Source organism: Homarus americanus, unplaced genomic scaffold (genome assembly GCF_018991925.1).
Source record: "Homarus americanus isolate GMGI-L3 unplaced genomic scaffold, GMGI_Hamer_2.0 scaffold14144, whole genome shotgun sequence".
Classification (NCBI taxonomy): domain Eukaryota; kingdom Metazoa; phylum Arthropoda; class Malacostraca; order Decapoda; family Nephropidae; genus Homarus; species Homarus americanus.
In genome coordinates this window covers 65,460-85,371 of record NW_024729288.1, presented here as the reverse complement: position 1 = coordinate 85,371, position 19,912 = coordinate 65,460, and the positions used below count along the sequence as shown (strand labels likewise).

Below are 19,912 nucleotides of genomic sequence, written 5' to 3'. Positions count from 1 at the left end.
TACCTGGTTTAGTTGTCCCCTTAATACTATACACTGTTTTATATGTAACATTGTGTTCTTTGGTTTTAACTGAACTATCTTAATAATGCTCCAGATATGTACCTTACTTTCTGAGAGTTGTAAGAGAAAGGAGTAACATATATGCCAAGCCTTTAAATTGAACATATGTAATGTAGAAAATTAATTACTGAAGATTGATTAGAAAAAGGAAAATAATGGTAATTTCAGAATGTAAACATTGATAAAAATGTTGCATTCATTCCTGTACTACCATAGTGCTACCATCTTCATGTATACCATTCTACCAACATTATTTGTATACACAATCACCACCATTTGCTGTACATAACCACCAGCACTAACGACTACCATCACTACCTCTTATTACACTACCACCACCTCTTGCACAACACTACCACTTTATCACCACCATATTTATCACTTTACCACCACCATATCTACCACACTAGCCCCACAACTTGTACTACCCTACCACCACCTATACCTTACATTTAAAGACTATTCTATATTACCGAAAACGTTATCCACCACCAGAATCTGTAAAGGGTTGGGCTGTTGTAGCTAACAGAGGAACGAGTAAGTGAATTATGGAGTTCAAAGTATGTTATGTCCGTGTTCCCATTACAGTATTAACCAAACAAGGGAGGTCTTTTGCAGCTCAGTTTGGTAATGAGAGATTGTTAGTTGGTATCCTACTGTCCTAGTCGAATAAGGCAAATACTGTTCTGTATTTTTTAGACTTCTTGGAAAGTATTCTGTATATTTTTCTTTTATGTATAATATTGTCTTTAAGCACGAGTCGACAATTTATATACATTCTTACACTCTTGTATAAGGAAATGTCCACCGTAGAAGTCTTTAAAAATTCAGTCTCCTGAAAATAAACATAAAAGTTAAGCAGGTCAAGCAAGGGGTGGTGTAATTATATAGAAAATTGAATGAGATACGAGCCACTATGATGGTGTGAGTTTAAAATATTTACACCGATCTGGAGATAAAGTGTAGTGAAGACAGTAAATGATGGATGGATGTGTGTGTGTAAGGTGAGGTTATTGTACAATATGTTGATGAGAAGTGGCTGCATGGTGTGTATGGAGACATGAATAGTCTGTATGTGTTTTATTCAACCTGAGTAGATAATAGCAGGGGCGGATCCAGGAATATCAAAAGATGTTCCAAGAAATTTTTGGGTGGGAGAACATGGCGAGCAAAACGAGCCCACCCAGCTTGGGGTGGGGGGTGCATTAAACCCCCCAGAAAATGTTTTGAAATCTAACCAATATCATGGACATTTTGAAGCCATGTGTACTTGATATTAGGAGATATTTTGAGATTAATAATAATTACTTGTACTTTACAAATATGATTGAGCACAATTCTGAAATAAAGAAAAAATATTGGAATTTTCTGGAGAAAAGGGGTATCTGGATCCCTTCCCTTGGATCCGCCCGTATAGTAATTTTTCGTCTGCTATAAATTCATCTTGTCCTGACGTGGCACCTAGCACAAATCTACGGGGATGACACTCCATATCTACGAGTTGTGTATAATTTATAGAAAATAATACTAAGTGATTTTTTTACGGGGATTAGCCCACCCGGGCACAGGTCACTGATCCACATCGCGGCCTGGGGAGGGGGGTGAAAATAATGATGATGATGATAATAAAGAAATACAAAAATGAAAAAAAAAGATAAAAAGTGAAACAATATATGTATGTTGTCTTGTCAATAGTAAGCGAAACAATTGAGACCCTGCAATTGTGTGTAAATGAGGCAGAAAGTCAGATCAGCAACCTGGAACTTGGTCACAATTTTCGTGATGCCATATGGCAGCAGGATCCACCATTAGACAACACATTATGCTTCTTACTTAGAAATAACAGATTTGTTTTGTAAGCTACGTTGCAGCCTGGTTGGTTAACAGTAGTAATAAGTAGAATTTGTAAATATCCTTGTAACCTGTTACCTCGACGGCTTATCACTACAGCAGTTAGGTAGTGTGCACAGTTCATTTGGGTTTGTATACGTGCCGGAGAAGAGATGCAATATTGCAAGCAGGGCCGTCCCTAGGGTATGGCAACCGGTGGCACCGCCCCGCTGCCCTTACCTGACCCATGGACACCAGAATTAGTGACCGCGTTAAGCTGACTTTACCTTACCACCTAGATTCAGGAGACCACCTGAAGGATTAGTTAAGCAATGCATCTGCTGACATTCTTTACTGTGCTTTCTCTCGAAGAGGAGTGAAGACGTTAACAGCGGTTACCTGTTAGTGTTGTCGAAACTCTGAATCTCCAGTTGTGTGTGATTTGTGTTTTGTGAAATTGTTGCTATACATTATTTGGATCACCCCAGAATGTCCACCTGAAGTATCGTCACCCCAGTATATCCCACCTGAAGAATTGTCACCCCAGCCTGCTCCACCTGAAGAATCGTCACCCCAGCCCACAGTGAATATAATTTGTATAATTAGGATAACATAAATCTATTCCTTTGTGTTATGTTATCTTTATTGTGAAAAGTTGAAATAAAAAGGAAGAAGAATAATATACACCTAACCATGGAGGGTCCTGACCCTACCTGAAGAATTGTCACCCTAGGTGTTGCCACCTGAAGATTCATCACCCCAGGATATTCCACCTGAAGAATTGTCACCCTGCCAAACTCTGGGGTGACAATTCTTCAGGTGATTCCATTATTTTAGTAACGTACACAGCCCTCGTTTTTGTATTATACCATGGCCAGCAGGGAGAGAGACAGATACAGAAAATACATCTCGGGTGCAGAGAGAAGGCAGAAAATGGGAAGAGAGAAGAAAATGAAATGTCAGTGAAAGTTCCCTCGAAAAATATGTGTTTTCAAAAACACCAGAAACTAGTGCAAAAAAGGACCTGTGGGTTATATACAAGGTGAGGAAGAGGAGAGTACTGAAAAAAAAATACTTAAAGGCTTTTAAAATGGACTTGTACCTATGCTAACGGGCATGCTGATGAAGATCTATGTGGTCCAGCCAACTGGCCACATTTACTGGATACTACGACAATTGATATTTTGGTATAAAGGAGACCTGTTAAGGTATCTAGTGAAAATTATGTTTCCCCAAAATGGTGAAAACAGACACTTTTCAGACGACTTTTACATGCGAAGATTGCCAAATGGAGAAATATATGAAAGATGTTATAACAGAGTAAATTACACAATACTTGGCATAGTAATAGTATGATTGGGGAATTAACAATATGTATATTACAGAGTATGTATGTAACTATAATAATAAATGTTAACCTCCTTTATTTCATATATATATATATATATATATATATATATATATATATATATATATATATATATATATATATATATTAAGAATGCAAAGGGGCCCCGCAGTGGATGAATTGCCCTGGGCCCCGCACCCTCCTAGGGACTGCTCTGACTGCAAGGTACTGTATGTGTCACCAGGAAAATTATCCCTTGTTATATTATATTTTAAGTCATGGCATTGTACAGTACTATTTTTATTTTAATCGTGACAAAATTTATACTGTAATAAAAACCAACGCTCACCCCATATATGACCCACAACGAGAAGACATTTTCTTGTGTCATAATCTACATGTTTTGGTCAACAAACAATGTTACACCATTGTAGATATTACTTAGCAGTGTAAACACAATTAAAACTAGATTTACAGCTGTAGAGTTGGGAAAGAAGAAACAATGTCAAGAAAAAGTGTATTTCAGGAGAGAGGATTTTTTTATCACCACCATAACTCAGACTGAACATATAAGTTTAGTGTGTAATAGGTCGACTGTGTCAAAGACACTAATAAAATAAAGAAAAATACATCCTATAGGAATTATTGGCGCTGTTACTAGAGTCAAATATGAGTCTGTAGAAGGCTAAACTTATATATTATACTTAACAAAAATATTACTGAAGTTGAATGTGTGTTTACAGGCGGCAGTGATGACAGACTCAACTTCCTCAACATAAAAGTGACAGACAATCAGCCTCTGACACCATCTTCCAGTAATAGTAAGTCGTATAAATTTCAATAAATGTATAAATAGTCATAAACTTTTAGTGGTCATAAAAATTCATGTGTAGAACCCTTTTCCATGATTGTATTTAGTAAGAAAGAAAGAAATTACTGTGAATTCTGAATATGGAGCAGGCTCTCCTTATTTTCTCAGTTTTCTCTATTGGCAGCGTAACGTCAGGGTAACTTGTAAAAAATTTTGGTCACTGGTGTTGAACTTTTTTGTAAAGTCCTAAGTTCTCAAACAACAATACATGTCAAAGTAATGTTTAAATACTGTATAGAGAAATTGGTGGTATCACGATAATACTGTACCTACAAAATTGGACAGTGTCTCTGACAAATACTTGAATTCTTCTTGATGAAGGTGTAGTCACCGTCCCAGTAGTAGTAGAGCATGTAGCCTCGCTCGGTCATGAACCTGACGAAGTAGTCATCCTTCCCTCCTGCTGGGTCGTGTGCGTTTACATAAACTACCACCTTTTTCCTAACTTTGACGACCTCATGTGGTGATGGCTTCTCATTCTCCTCGTGTGCTTCTTTGGTGTTTTCCTCCTGAAGGTTCTTCGGTAGGGGGTCCTCGGTAGCCTCCTGGTACAATTCCCTGAACTTGGTGTTGGTATCTCGGTGTTCTATGCTCCACACGGTGACGTCAAGCTTTTCCCAGGGTAAAGTGATGAGGATATCAGCCTCGGCGCCCTCCACGTCAAGGCTGAGGTAGTGAACGGTGGTGGTATTGAGGGCCAGCAAGTAAGAGATGAGAGGGAAGCACTGCACCATCTCACGTACCTTCACACCCATCCTGCCACCTGCCGGGGACGACACTCCAGCTAGGTTACCTGTTGATCGCACCTGTTGAGGAAAGGACTCGTCGTTACAGGTGTATTCTCATCACTGCAGGTATACAGGCACTGTAAGCACGTCATCGTCATTTGAGTATATACACTGAGCACTGCAAGTAGCACCGTACACGCCACCGCCTATTGTTATTATTATTATTATTATTATTATTATTATTATTATTATTACACATACGTCATCAGAGTGGCTGACTTGAACTTGTTCTTAATGATTTCGTCAATATTCTCTATCTCAGTCTACTGACTACATTATAACACATATGAGAGACCAAAATAACTTAATTTTGGTTACTTGATTAAAAGTAATTTTGAAGGTTCATAGTGGACATTATACTGCTAAAGTCCTGCCCTTAGACATGATAATGTTACCCTCTGTACACAAGAGAGACTAACAACAACAACAAAAATATTTTATCACATACTGTACACCCATAAAATGACCAGCTAGATTTAAGAGTTTATAATTAAGCACGTAGATATTAGTGATCACAGCACTATCTCTCGGTTGAAATTGTCATCACTCGTCACTCACATATGTCCACTGGCTCAGGAGTTTCACTTCTTAGGAAGTATTGTGCTCTGGGTCTCGGCCATTCAGGATTTCAGGGAACACATTATGGAGAGTGAGAAGATAATTAAGTGTAAGTATTGTGAAGAAGAAACTCTATATAGTGTTTATTAAGGTAATTGTACTTCGAGCAGTAACAATTATGGCATACGAGAGAGTAAATGGTCATGTTTGTGACTTGATTCCTCCATTAACGAGCATGGCTGTTGTTAAGGGATGAGTGTTGACTTCTGGGTATTAATACAGTTTCAGCCACAACTCGGTTAGAGCAATTTTGTGTTAACCATTAGTTATTTCTTGTCATTAGCAACAACTTTTTCCAATACCACTTCCGTAGCAAATGGATATTAAACGAGAAAGTAAATTCACGTAAGAAATTAACATAAATCTGCAGTCATTGCGTGTTGTCTGTTGTTTGTCTGAGCTTACTCTTGCGTCCGTAAAAATCCATAAAATTACACAATGATACTTTAACAAAGTTGCTTTCATTGGTACCAGTCTACCAGATATCAAAATACTGTAAATACTTTCTCCTTAATATAGCGGGGACGGCTAGGAAGTTAGCTAAGGCTTGGTAGGTTTATTTGGTTGGTTAGGTCAGGTTGTATGGGTGCCAAAATATGTGGTCGAGCAGTAGTTGTGGCAGAAACTGTAAATATACTGACTGCTGTGTGTGGCAACTGTACACGTGGAGATTATTTACAATTATCAACTTTTTCAGAGCAGTGACGTGTTGGGTCAGTGATGTGGTCATGCTGGAGCAACAATAATATTAAGTAGTGGAGGAGTATCATACCATAGACCACCCTCCATTAATACAAAGGTTGGTTCATAATTCTTTGGTAATACTGCAGTACATGGCTTTCCCAGCATTATGTGTAGTTATTTTATATTGTTATCATGTTTTCAGGATTATATATATATATATATATATTGCAAAAATAATGAATGATTTTTTGGGGGAGGGAGTAATGGTAAAAATTTAGTTTTGGTCATCTTGTATTTAGAAATCCATAGTAACTTAACCTGATGTAACCTAATCTAACCAACCTAACCTAACCTAACCAGAGAGGCTTGGCCCCCCCTAGACCACCATAAGATTCCTCTGGATGTCCAAACTAAAATAAAACTGGAATAACGTTAATGTCTGAGAACAGCACTATCACCAGAAGGAGTTGTTCAATTTCGTTAATTTTTTCCACATGTTCCTGTCATTATAGTAAGTATTTTAAAAGATGCAACATTTACTAGAACATTATTGAACCTGACCTAACCAACCAAAGAAACCTACCTAACAAAACCAATAACTTCCTAGCCGTGGGGTTCCACCCTATTAAACAGAAAGTACTTATTTTGCTGTCTGGTTCTAATGAAAGTAACTTTGTTGAAGCATCATGGTGTATTTTTTAAATTTTTGTGGATGTGAGAGTACACTCAGGCTGAGCAGGTTGGTTGTAAGCAAACTGAACAGTCGACAACACGCAGTGACTCGGCAGTTTTTTGGAGAAGTATTCTTGGTAAATAATGAATTTCTAAACGTTCCCTCATCCTTTATGCCCTGCCCACTACACGTGATTTATGATCGTAGATAGAGAAAAACTAAAATAATATAAAAATACAGTACTTATAATTCATATAAAAAGTTGTCGCCTCTTTTAAAATACCTACTTCAATTTTCAATTTCAATTGTTTATTCCTTGATAGAGGAAGCGGGATCCTAATGCTGTCACTAGGTACCCCTGTAATACCTACTTTAATGGTGAGAATATCTGGAAAGAATAAACGAAATCAAACAACTCCTTCTGGTGGCAGCGGTGTTCTTGGACATTTCCGGAATAACTGTACAGTAACTTGAAGAGTATTTTTTTTTATCAGACTTCATTGAAACTAATTTTGTTTAGTTTATTATTTTTATCCACCATTGAAATATATTTACCCAGTATTGTCTTAAGAATTTTATTGGCAAGACAAGACAATAATCAGATGAGTACTACAGCGTACGAGGTAATCCCTTTTTTCTCCAAGTGGCTTTGGTGCTCTGGCAATTTGAAGACATCATATTATGATTTTATTAGGAATTGGTCATTGAGTGACATAACCCCTTCTACGGGGGACGCTACTTTTAACATTGTACAGTATATGGACCACACGAGATGGGCGCATGTTCGGTAATTGTTAATAAGATGTTCCTGATACAGTATTTACCTGTGTGTACATGATTAAAGTAATTGTCATTGTTCTTGAGGTAACATAAAGATTAGCACCCTACTGTAGTATATTTCTTCCTAAGGTTAACCTCCCAAATGCTAACCAAACCTGACCTAAATATGCTGGGAGGCTGATATTATTATTATTATTATTATTATAATAATTTTACATACTGTTGGATAAAGCAGAAGCCAAAGACAATATATTTTGCTATTTCTTGTGATGCATCTATACAGTATGTGGCAAAGGTTTCCAATGGCAAGATGTCAATAGTTTGGGTCTGTTAAACTCAGACATAACTTATTGGAATTATTTTATAAATTTGCCTGAATATGCATATCATGTGGAGGGATGTTATTTACTTGCTGTACTGTACGTTAAAATGACTTTTGGGAAACACCGCAGTAATATGTAAGAAAGTTTTGCGACTAAATTGCATTTTTCAGAGATAATTGTATCGGGATGTTTTATTTTGACGTACTGTCCAATTTTGGTTAAAGAATAAGCATTAGGATCTATGACAAAGCAAAACCAAAAATATCCCAATAGCTACAGTTCACCAGTTATTTATGTTGTTGTTTGGTTCTGGCTAATTAATACAACCATACACTGCTATTTCTCACTCTAGCAGGAACTTATTACTGAACACTGCTACAGTTTGGGGTATTTTAAGATTTGGCTTTGATTATTTAAATTTTCTGGTACAATGGAGCCAGTTGCAATGTGGGACAGGGGAATTATATTTTTTTTCTTTTTATTGTAAATTAACATTGTGCTTTGGCCCAAATCTACCATATAAATAAGATATTATTTGTTTATTTTATCTATTTTTTTATGGAATTACTCTGGGTTCATTCCTCACCAGTAGTTGATGAATTATGCTGGTGGTCTGGTAAGCTCGGTAGCTCTCAAAGGTAAGCTTTTGTGGGTAAGGTGCTGGTGAGAGGCAGGTGTGGGATGACCAGGCTCTCCGTTTCTTACCTGTGGGAGGGACAAAATTAGAAATTGAGATTTTTTGTGTGTACACTGTACAGTGTATGCTACTGTATAGTATTGTATATACACTATACTGTACTCGCCAGCAGATGCTGTTGTCTTGGGTTTGTGGTGCAGGCACGCCAAATGTTGATATATTGATACAGGATGGCCTGCTTTTGTCCTGTACCATCTATTGTAGCAGGTGTTGCTAACTGTCATTCTCCTTTCCCTCCATGAAGGAGGGATTGTACATGCACTCAGTCACATTGTATACTGTATGTACAGTACTGTACTATACATACACCTGTACACAATAGCCTATAGTAGGAATACACTATCCACTCTTCTGTACATAGTACTGTACTGTATGTATGGTATTTCCCACTTATAGTATGTACAGTACATGTAACTGGAAATAATTTTTATGTCTTAATACTGCTTTAACTGATTGTGTCATGGTACAGTACGGTAGTGCATGACACAAATTGTACGAAAAAACAGTAGCAAGCAAGGGAACAACCTTGTACGTTACAATGGTAACAGAATACAGTACTAAGCTCGTGAACCTATGGCTTAAGTAACCTAAGTAGCTAGCTTAACCAAGCGCCCAGCATGTTGGGACGCATCAGTGTCTGATGCAATCTCTTGGAACTCTTAGAAAATTTGTTCCCGTGCCTGGTATGGAGAGATTTTTCGTAATTTTCTCGTAATTTCTCTGGAAAATTGCGTACGATTTCCTCCTTGGAGACTCGTTCCCATGCCCGGAATGGAGAGTTTTCCCGGAAGGCTCAAAATTCATTCGAGCTATTGGAGAATTCTGGGGGCCAGAGATTTTGTCTTACTGGAAGATAGCTGTATAGTGTATGCCCTCCGCTTCTTGCCTGTGGGAGCGAGATAATTAAGAGGCTAAGCTACTTGAACAGTACAGTATACTATATATTGAGTACAGTTAAGTGGAGATTATTTGGCTCTTATTACAGTACCTACAAATTATGTTGTATTGTCTTTAAATAATTGTAACTAATGGTCATAAATTTCAGTATTAATTTCATAGAACCTCGATATAATGAACTTTCATCTCCGTATAGTTAGTTGTATGGAGATGTAATATCTAACTGACCCTCAGTATAATGGACTTTTATCTCCATATGGTCTGTCAAATAGAGGTTTAACTGTAGCATCATAGTACTGTAGTAATTCTTCACACTTACCTGGGAGAGCATCATATAAGACAGGGTCGGCCTCCACCAGCAACCCAGTCCAGCCTAGTTGTTGCTCCAGGTAGAGGGTGTTGGAGATAAATTCCCCATCTAGTGCTCCTGCCTCCAAGAAGAACCCTGGAGGTGTGTCGGAGAACAGCCTTTGGTGGTGGAGAGATGAGAGGGGTTAGAGTAGTATTAGGAGATGGGAAAGGTGTTACTAGGAGATGAGAGGTGTTACTAGCAGAGATGAGAGGCGTTACTAGCAGAGATGAGAGGCGTTACTAGCAGAAATGGAAGGGTTAGAGTAGTATTGGGAGATGAGGAAGGTGTTACTAGAAGATGAGAGGTGTTACTAACAGAGATGAGAGGTGTTACTAGCTGAGATGAAAGGGGTTACTAGCAGAAATGAGAGTGTTACTAGCAGAAATGGAAGGGTTAGAGTAGTATTAGGAGATGAGAGGCGTTACTAGCAGAGATGAGAGGTGTTACTAGGAGAGATGAGAGGGGTTAGCTGAGATGAAAGGGGTTACTAGCAGAAATGAGAGTGTTACTAGCAGAAATGGAAGGGTTAGAGTAGTATTAGGAGATGAGAGGCGTTACTAGCAGAGATGAGAGGTGTTACTAGGAGAGATGAGAGGGGTTAGTTGTTTTTGCCAAGGTGTGTTATATTTGGCTCTCTAGGGTGATATATGCAGTACAGGTACTGTATTTTTATTTTGAAATTTAATATACGTATACTGTATATATTTTTTGTTGGAGACATTATACACTTGTGTACCTTTACAGTATTCTTAAATTACAGTTAAGTATTTTTATGAATTATTTTGTATTTTAGATGTCTGATACAGTATACTGTATAGTACAGAATGCAAGGGTGGCGAACCTTTTTGAGAGCGTGTGCCCAAATTGGCGATAATAGGGGTATGCTATAACGAATCTAATTGGTTCTAGAACCTCGTTCGTTATAGCATTTGTTCGTTATTGGATTAATCCGTTTCAGGCCCCCAAATACAACCACTTAACACTGAAAATTTTCTGTGGAAATTGTAAAAAATTCGGTACTTTATCTTACCTTAGTGTTGTTCAGCATGCAGGACAGGAGGCAGAGGAGGAGGGGTGAGGAGAGAATTATGGAGAAGAGGTGGAAGGAGAGGAGTCATCTTCAAACAATTGTTTGGCCTTCTCACAAATTATAGCTTCACTAATGCTATCACCTGCCATTTCTTTCTCCTTTATCCACACTAAGAGTAAGAGTGGTATTTAAAAAAAATTATAGAGAAAGAGAACAAAATGCTTGAAAGCATTCTTAGAGAAGTCTATTTAGGCAACCAGTAACTCTTCTGAATTGTTTTAAATGGGGCAGCCTTAGGAATTACATGTTATTTATAACTAGTAATTCACAAGAGGTAAAATTAATGAGTTACGTGACAATAATAATGGACCTTCATTTTAGAAGAAAGGAGGAGTCCTGTTGCTTATTTATGTGTATTAATTTTTTATACTATTAACAAAAGTACAGTATAACAGAGAGAGATTGAAATAAATGAAAGCATTTTAGAAAAAGCCTGTTCAAAGAATTATTAATATCAGTGTTTTTAAAAAGACAATTGAAAAAACATCATTTATAAATAGTAGTGTACTGTACCTTATAACGAATACAGCATATATATATATATATATATATATATATATATATATATATATATATATATATATATATATATATATATATATATATATATATATATATATATATATTATCGGTGGGGTTTAAAAAATCTTGGGGCGGCAGTGCATGCCGCGTGCCAAATTTTTTTATTTGCGTTTTATTTGTGTTTGGAGTATAGTAACGCTTTGGTTTAAAAGTGCTAGATTCGGGTGGTGACATAGGTTAGGTTAAACTAGATTAGGTTAGGCTAAGCTAGGTTAGGCTATCCTTGGTCAAATTGCCTTACTGCTTACTATTCTTCTACACATGCACTGCCAATGTACATAGGAAACTGTATAGTATGCATACATACTCCAAATACCAACAGTATCTATATTCATACTGAACTGTATACCTGCATAGCTTATATACTGTACATGCCTATCCATTTGTAAACCTGAAAGACAATTTTAGTGATTATATATCATTATTATTACTTTTTACATTTTACTTTTATCCTCTTCACCACTGATCGGCTAGTTAGCCACTTGGGCAATCGGTCACGTCTTTGTTACGCACTGTTACTTTTACTTTTATCCTCTTCACTACTGATCGCCTCGTTAGCCGCTTAAGCGATCGGTCATGTCTCTGTTACGCACTGTTGCCAGGTACTGGGCATGCACCGGCTCCTGAATGTACCTAAACCCGCTACAGTGTTGGTCAAGTTTTGTCTTGAAAGAGCTCACACTCGGTGCCGTCACAACACTTTCTGGTAGATTGTTCCAAGAATTCACAACTCTCACTCCGAAAAAGTTTGCCCTCACAGTTTTCTGGACTTGCAGCTTCTTCAACCTTGAGCTGTGACCCCTTCTGGAGTGAGTGTCTGCCAGCTCCAGGTAAGGGCACTCGACTGAGTAGTGCCCTTCGAGATATTTATACACCTCAATTAGGTCTCCCCTCGCCTGTCTGTTGTATAAGCTAGGCAATTTCAGGCACTAATCTCTCGGGGTAGCTGAGGTGTCATAGTGCAAGCACCAGTCTGGTGGCCCTCCTTTGGACATTTTCAATCAACTGACAGTCCCTAGCATATCTCGGGGACCAGGCGAGGTGACAGTACTCCAGACGGGTAAGCACTTCACTCACGAAGATCGTTACGAGGGACGGTCTAGATATCTGAACGACCTTCTTATAAGGTCTAATAATTTAGTTGCCCAACTCACCTTCTAGCAATGGCCCTAGAACTTCAGCTCGTTTTCAACATACCCGTACACACCTAAGTCCTTTAACATTCATTCTCAATTAATGCAGTTTCTTCATTCCGTTGGTATATATGATACGCCTCCTTACCCTTGGTACGTCCCAGGTGCAGCCTTTTACACTTCGTGACATTGAATCTTAGCAGCCATTTCTTTGACCATTCTTGAAGCTCACAGCGATCCTTCTGCAGCTCTTCACAGAGTGCTTGTTTCTTAATTTCCCTAAATTACTTGGCATCTTCTGCAAACATTTGTATGGAGGAGTGTACAGCATCAGGCATGTCATTTATGAGGCAAACAAAGAACAGCGGGCCCAATACACTGCCCTGTGGTAGCCTACTTGTGACGGGTACACGTGATGATTTCGTGCCATTAATCTCCACACACTACTTGCGGTCATAGAGAAAGTCTCCGATCCACGCGAGGACATTTCCCCGAATCCCATACCCTTCCAGTTTAATTTTCAGCCTTTCCTTGGGGTACACTGTCAAAAGCCTTGGCAAAATCTAAGTATAAATTGTCGATATTACCACCCTATTCCAGAATTTGGGTCCAAATATCCAGTAACTTGAGTACTTGTGTTAAGCAGGAGCGCCCCGGCATAAAACCGTGTTGGCAATCCTTTACAAGGTTGTTTCGTAGTAGATGTTCCATCGTGGCATCTCTTTTAATGCTCTCAGATACTGTACTATGCTGGTCAGGCTCACCGGTCTATAGTCCCCAACCACTGGGGACCTTTTGCTCATCGATGCATTTACAGAACTGGATCTTCAGGGGCTCAGCAAGCTCGTTGCACATCTCTCCTAGCACTTAGGATACATCATGTCAGGGCCGGGTCTCTTCTGTACCTTTAGCTGACAGTTTATTTCTTATAACTTCTTCTGTGAACACAGAGGAAAAGAAACTATTCAATGCCCCAGCTTTGTCCTGGTCAGAATCTGCATAACTACCATCTTCAAGCCTCAGGTCCGATACTCCTACTCGCGTTTTTAATTTCGACTGCATAGCGGTAAAACGCTTGCAACCAGCCTCTGGAACTCCTTTTCAGCCCTTCTACACTCTGATTTTGCTTGGTTGCTCGCTCTTGCATACATCCTCCTGCCTTGCTCATCGTTTGACCTAACCCACGCCTTGAATTTCTGGGTTTATTATTATTATTATTATTATTATTATTATTATTATTATTATTATTATTATTATGATGATGTTTGTCTTGTCTCTCTAGATGACAACACTTATAAAAGATTAATAATGAAGTCCCAGAGTTTGTTGTGTACCGGATTTTTTTTTTTACTGTCAGTTCAATGTGTTGATTCCTCTAGGTCTCTTCAGTGCTCAAGAAGACAATGTTTGGTCATAAAATACTGCAGTGTTTCCGCCCGGGATCGAACCGGGGACCTTGCGCGTGTGAGGCGCACGTGATAACCACTACACTACGGAAACCGATATAGGTTGCATGTTTTGTAATAAAGTAATTTCATGAATACTCTAGTGACAAAATAATTTACACATTATTGCATCAGTACTGTACTGTACTTTAAGTGTTTGGATAAAGGTTATGCCAGAAGAGTTATACACTGTTGGTGGTTTTAAAGTTAGCTGCAGCCCTTGCATTTTTACTCTGATACGAGTGAGCAAAAAAAAGAAAGAAACGGAAGTACAGTACTTTACTTTATCCTCTTCCCCACTGATCAGCCTGTTAGTCTCTTGGGAGGTCGGTCAAATCTCTGTTACACAGTGTTGGCAAGTACTAGGCATGTACTGTACTGGCTCCAGAATATATTTTTACCTGTGTCAGTGTTGGTCAGATGTGGTCTTGAATGAGCTCATACTTGTTGCCGTCACAACTCTCTGTGGCAGATTGTTTCAAAATTTCACAACTCTCACCAAAAAAGTTTGCTCTGACAGTTTTCTGAACTTGTTGCTTCTTCAATCCCTAGTGGGGCAGGTATCTGCTAGTTCCAGGTATGAATACTCGACTGAGAACAGTAATGCCCACTGAGGTGCTTATAAACTTTTGTTAACCATTTGACTGTGGAGGTTTCCTTAAGCTGAATTGAAGTCATCGGAGTATTACATCTGAGATAGGATCACAGGTCTTGGTGTACTGTACAGTTCCAAAGCAACATAGAGATATTTTTATTTTTTAAGAATGAAAGAATATACAGGTGAAGAATCTTCACCTCCAGCTTATTTCACCCAACCTAACCCCATCCTCCGAATAGTGTTAAAGTGATTAATCTTCAGGTAAAATAAGCAGGAGATGGAGATTCTTCAGGTGATCTTGCTATAAACATTCACCCACCTGAAAAGTTACACTCAAGTACTGGAGGCAAAATTTAACTTAACCACATTTGTCTTATTTCAGTAATCAAGTTTTTTTCCTGTGTTCAAATAATGTCTTAATTAGCCTTTTTGAGAACTATATTAGGTACTGCATTGTGTTTCTCGTATAGAATCAGATGTGAATGGGTCTTGGCAACTGTGTGTAAGAGACGTGACCAAGCACCCAAGTTAAGTGTAGTAGGCCGTATGAAGTGTTTTTTTTTAGTTTCATCTTCTCTTAATCATTACTGTATATCACTTGAAACAGCGGCCATACCCTGTACAGTACATTATAAAGATATGTTATTACTGTACTATTATTGTTGGTTATTTGTGTTGAATATTATTATTTTTATTTCCACAATGAAACTTTTATACTTTGATATGAAGCTTTAATTAAGTATTGAGAAATACGCTCGTTCAATTTGTGGTTAGGTCAATAAAATATAATAGTGTTTCCGCCCGGGATCGAACCGGGGACCTTGCGCGTGTGAGGCGCACGTGATAACCACTACACTACGGAAACAACTGTTATAAGTTTGTTGAAATACTGTACGTATATGGTAATTACGTAGTTCTAATTACTGTATATATATATATATATATATATATATATATATATATATATATATATATATATATATATATATATATATATATATATATATATATATATATATATATATATATATATATATATACAGTTTACATTGACTTAGCATGTACTGTATATCGGTAATGCAGGTACAGGTATACAAATAGACAATGCAGGGATACATATAGGCAATGCAGGTGCAGGTATACATGTAAACAATGCAGGTGCAGGTATACATGTAAACAATGCAGGTGCAGGTATACATGTATACAATGCAGGTGTATGTATACATATAATAATTTTCACTTGTGCTTTAATGAATATTGTAATTATTGACGGTCTGCATTTGGATGGATAGAAAAGTCTGTTGATCTTTGGGTCACCATTGTGTGTGTCAGTCAATTAGTCTATCAGTTAGTCATTTAGCCTCTCAGACAGCCAATTGGTCTATCAGTCAGTCAGTGAGTCATTTAATCAGCCAGTCTACCAGTCTGTCAGTCAATCACACTAAGTATCAGTCAGTCAGTCAATTAGTCTGTGAATCACACTTGAGTCTATCAGTCAGTCAGTCGATTAGTCTGTGAATCACACTTGAGTCTATCAGTCAGTCAGTCGATTAGTCTGTCAGTCAATCACACTCACTCTATCAGTCTGTCAGTCATTCACAGCCAGTCTAAAGCATTCTGAGTTCGTCGATCCGTCAATAATAGACTTACGTGTGGAGCAAGTTGTTGATTCTCACCCAGGACGGGAAGTTGGTGCGGTACAGGTTGTAAACGTGTGCCTCACTCCCTGTACGGTCCACCACCAGGTTCGGCGGTCCAGTTGATGGCCGGTCCAAGTACCTGAGGGCATATGGAGGAGAGAGTGAGTGAGTGAGGGAGGAGTTTGAGTACGATTACACACCCTAACCCTATCTAGGAAGGTAAGGTTAGGTCAGGTCAGGTCAGGTTAAGATTATGTCTGGTTATGGTATGCTAGGTTAGTTTAGGTCAGGTTTGGAAAGATTAGGTTAGGTTAGGTTATGCTGCGGTAGGTTAGATTTGATCAGGTTATGCTATGTTAGGTTAGTATAGGGGTGTTTAATTTTATCAACTGGTGAAATATGCTGAGGGGTGCCTAATCTTCAGGTGAATCTAGAATGCTATAGGAAAATACTGACACAGTTACAATTATCCAGAACGTAACCTCCCTACTCCTCCTCATTCTCTTCTCCTTTCTCCCCTCTTTCTCCTCTTCTTTTCTCCCTTCCTTCTCTTCTCCTTTCTTCTCTCTTCCTTTTCTTATTTTCTCCCTTCTCTTCTCATTTCTTCCGTCTTCCTCCTCTTCTTTTCTCCCTTCTCTCTTTTCTCCCTTCTCTTTTTTCTTCCCTCTCCCTTCCTCCCTACTCTTTCACTTATTCTTTTCTCCACTCCTTTTCATCTTTCGTATCTCCTTCCTCCCTTCTTCCTTTTTCTTAACCTCTTCCTCCTCGTCTTCCCCGCCCCCCTCCTCGTCTTCCCCGCCCCCCGTCTTCCCCCTCCTTCCCCCTCCTCCACACTCACCTCTCCCTCAGTAGTCGCAGTAGGTCGGGGTGGTCAGCCTGGAGGGGTCCCTGGGCGCGCCACACAGTCTCCATCATCAACTTGTCGTCTCGTAGGTTCCTCTGGTGCCACAGGGGTGAGTGAAGGACCTCCTCGTCGTCCGTCCCCGAGTTGATCACCATTATCACCATCACCGCCGCCTAAGGGAGAGGGTTTTTTTTTTGTCTGTACTCGCGTCGTCTTTGTCTTCTTCCTACCGCGTTGTGTGAGGCGAGTTGGGGTGATCTTGATTCTTTTTTTGGGGGGGGGAGGGGCATTTTTGGATAAGTGAACACCAGAATAGGTCATGCTTGTTACTGGAGAGAGCGAGTCTGTTTTACACTTCCTTTGGGTTTCTCAGTAACATAACAAGAATTAAAAGGATTTTGATAAAGGAAGGAAATAAAAACGTATAATATTCCATTAAGAAATAATTAATGTTGAATAATTAATCTTACCAGTATTAAGACGATGATCGAGACAGACAAATGTTTCTTCCTCCATTGCGTCCTCCTCATGGTGTGTGGGAGCTGGGGATGGTATGGTTAGCCTCTAATTGGTTTTATCTGTAGAAAAAAGGCAAAAGAGATTTCCTATTACTGGTGCTGATAAGTCCTTAGAGCGAGTCTGGCCTAGGGGGCCCAGGGCCATAGCCAGGCCATATGTTGGCCAGACGAGATGACCAACCTGTTGATAACTGTTAGTACCAATGAGCAATACTTCCACACTGCCTCACAGATGTATATAACTCAGAGTGTGAGCAGTGTCACACTACACCCTCAGTCCTCACCAACATGGGTTGACGGACTCTGGCGAAATAACCCCTAAGTGAATTGATCTAGTCGTTGGCGGTAAGCTTAAGTGTACCTCATAGTAAACCCCTTTCACCATAACTAGCCATCTCCTTTGATAGAAATGTTAGTTTTATTTTGTTAATATATTAGAAAATATAATATACTATGATTACACCACTTATGAGGAAGAATACAAAGTAACACAATAAGTCTTGAAGTAAATTACTGTATTTCCTCATCCTCACTAAGGGGTGGTGGCGGCGATTGGTAATTAAGATATAACCTCCCGACCTGGCTACGAGACTAAATGATGCAGGCGATGAAGGTTAATATTGAAAGACTAACAGCCAGCAATTTTATATTTTTAGAAACCACCAGTAAATATATTGCTGTTGTGTTTTAAATAATAAAATAACTGTTATTCGAGATGTTATTGGTACAAAACAGCTTCACGTCGGGTTGATACGCCCACTAACTTGGCTATACTGTACATTGTCCCTGTACGAGAGAGAGAGAGAGCCTTCCAACAGTCACCAGCACACTTACTCCAATGTGTCCGTGGATGGTGTCTGTCGAGAGAACACCTGGATTATTTCCGTTGTCTCACCTGTGGAGGACAAGTCAGTTACCACAGGAAGGGATATTTCTCACCACCATCACAAATTCATCCTTACACTATACCAACCATATGTCACTATATTTCGCACCACTATGACACTATAACAACCATTTGTCACTATATTTAACACCACTATGACACTGTAACAATACTTCAAGTCTATAACACGACACACTATCACCACCACCAATTCATCACCACACACCGTAATAATAACTCACTATCACCATCATAACACCATAACAACTACAGATACACCGTCTCCTCGCTCCCGTAACTGAGGTGTAAGTGTACCGTAGTGTCTGGCCACGTCATCTACACCCCACCCACCCCCTTGACGGCCGCCCATTGAGGAAAAACGAAATATACACAAAGCCAACACTCACTACTACTGCTGCTGTCTAAACTCACATGCTCAATCTTGGAGAACAAAATCATGATCATAGTTATCGTGGTCATTGTCATTGTCATTATTATTTAACTTTTTTGCCGTCTCTTGGTGTAAAAAGTTTGTTATTTCCGTGTTGTTATGGTGTATTTTCGTCGCCTCGATGACTATGAACATTTTGGTAGTGGTGGTGTTGATTGGTGGTGATGATGGTAGTGGTAATGATGGTGGTGATGGTAATGATGGTAGTGATAGAGATGATGGTGGTGGTGATAGCTTTGTCGACTATCCTTGGTCAAGTTGCCTTACTGTTCACCAGTGTTGGTTTACGTATACTGTCACGGCACACAGGTAACAGTATACTCACATTATTATTATTATTATTATTATTATTATTATTATTATTATTATTATTATTATTATTATTATTATTATTATTATTATTATTATTATTATTATTCAAAGTTATTAAATAGTGAAATGTAAACGAAGAGAAATACCGGAATAGTTATGTTACCCATTCTTTGAGTAGAGTGAGAGTGGTTTCGTTTTCTTTGAAGGTGGAGAGTAAAAGAACGAGGGTAAGGAAGAGGGTGACTGAGGTAAAATTTCTGCTAATGATGTTAACCCGACACAATTGTGGATGACGAAATGATTGTTATGGTATTTAGATCCTCAATAATTACATCTGTGTGTGTTGCATTAACCTCTTTCTCTCTGCTTTATCCTCTTCCCTCACTCCCTTCCCCCTCTCTCTGCTTTTTCGTCCTCCCTTTTTCTCTCTCTCTTTCTACGTTCTCCTCCTCTCCTTCAATTCTTCTCTCCTGTCCCTCCCTCCCTCCCTCC

At 38.8% G+C, this 19,912-nt stretch overlaps 1 protein-coding gene and 2 non-coding genes across 6 annotated transcripts; all 3 read right to left on the bottom strand.

Annotated features, from left to right (window-relative positions):
* Positions 1-3,410: 3,410 nt before the first annotated feature.
* Positions 3,411-18,983, bottom strand: LOC121866686. Of its 4 annotated transcripts, none has more exons than XM_042366399.1 (8): positions 18,900-18,983; positions 18,606-18,666; positions 17,724-17,831; positions 17,248-17,426; positions 16,420-16,548; positions 9,889-10,037; positions 8,562-8,680; positions 3,411-4,915 (listed from the first exon to the last, which is right to left on the bottom strand). In XM_042366399.1, exons 3-8 carry the CDS (start codon positions 17,781-17,783, stop codon positions 4,379-4,381), a joined length of 1,173 nt encoding a protein of 390 aa, XP_042222333.1. In that variant the 5' UTR covers positions 17,784-17,831; positions 18,606-18,666; positions 18,900-18,983; the 3' UTR covers positions 3,411-4,378. The 4 variants fall into 4 exon arrangements, with proteins under 4 accessions (XP_042222333.1, XP_042222332.1, XP_042222334.1 ...); XM_042366398.1 differs by having other exon boundaries at positions 18,884-18,967; XM_042366400.1 differs by lacking the exon at positions 18,606-18,666 and having other exon boundaries at positions 18,884-18,966.
* Trnav-cac lies at positions 14,154-14,226 on the bottom strand. Its single transcript has one exon. It is a non-coding gene; the product is annotated as a tRNA-Val (tRNA).
* Positions 15,562-15,634, bottom strand: Trnav-cac. Its single transcript has one exon. It is a non-coding gene; the product is annotated as a tRNA-Val (tRNA).
* Positions 18,984-19,912: the final 929 nt, after the last annotated feature.

What these genes read in the sequence shown, in the direction of transcription:
- LOC121866686 (XM_042366399.1), bottom strand. Translation starts at nt 17,783, where the DNA reads ATGAGGAGGACGCAATGGAGGAAGAAACATTTGTCTGTCTCGATCATC. An exon ending in CTTATATGATGCTCTCCCAG is followed by an intron (nt 8,681 to 9,888) that starts GTAAGTGTGAAG and finishes TCCCTCCCACAG; the next exon opens with GTAAGAAACGGAGAGCCTGG. An exon ending in GCATAATTCATCAACTACTG is followed by an intron (nt 4,916 to 8,561) that starts GTGAGGAATGAA and finishes TTTCCTCAACAG; the next exon opens with GTGCGATCAACAGGTAACCT.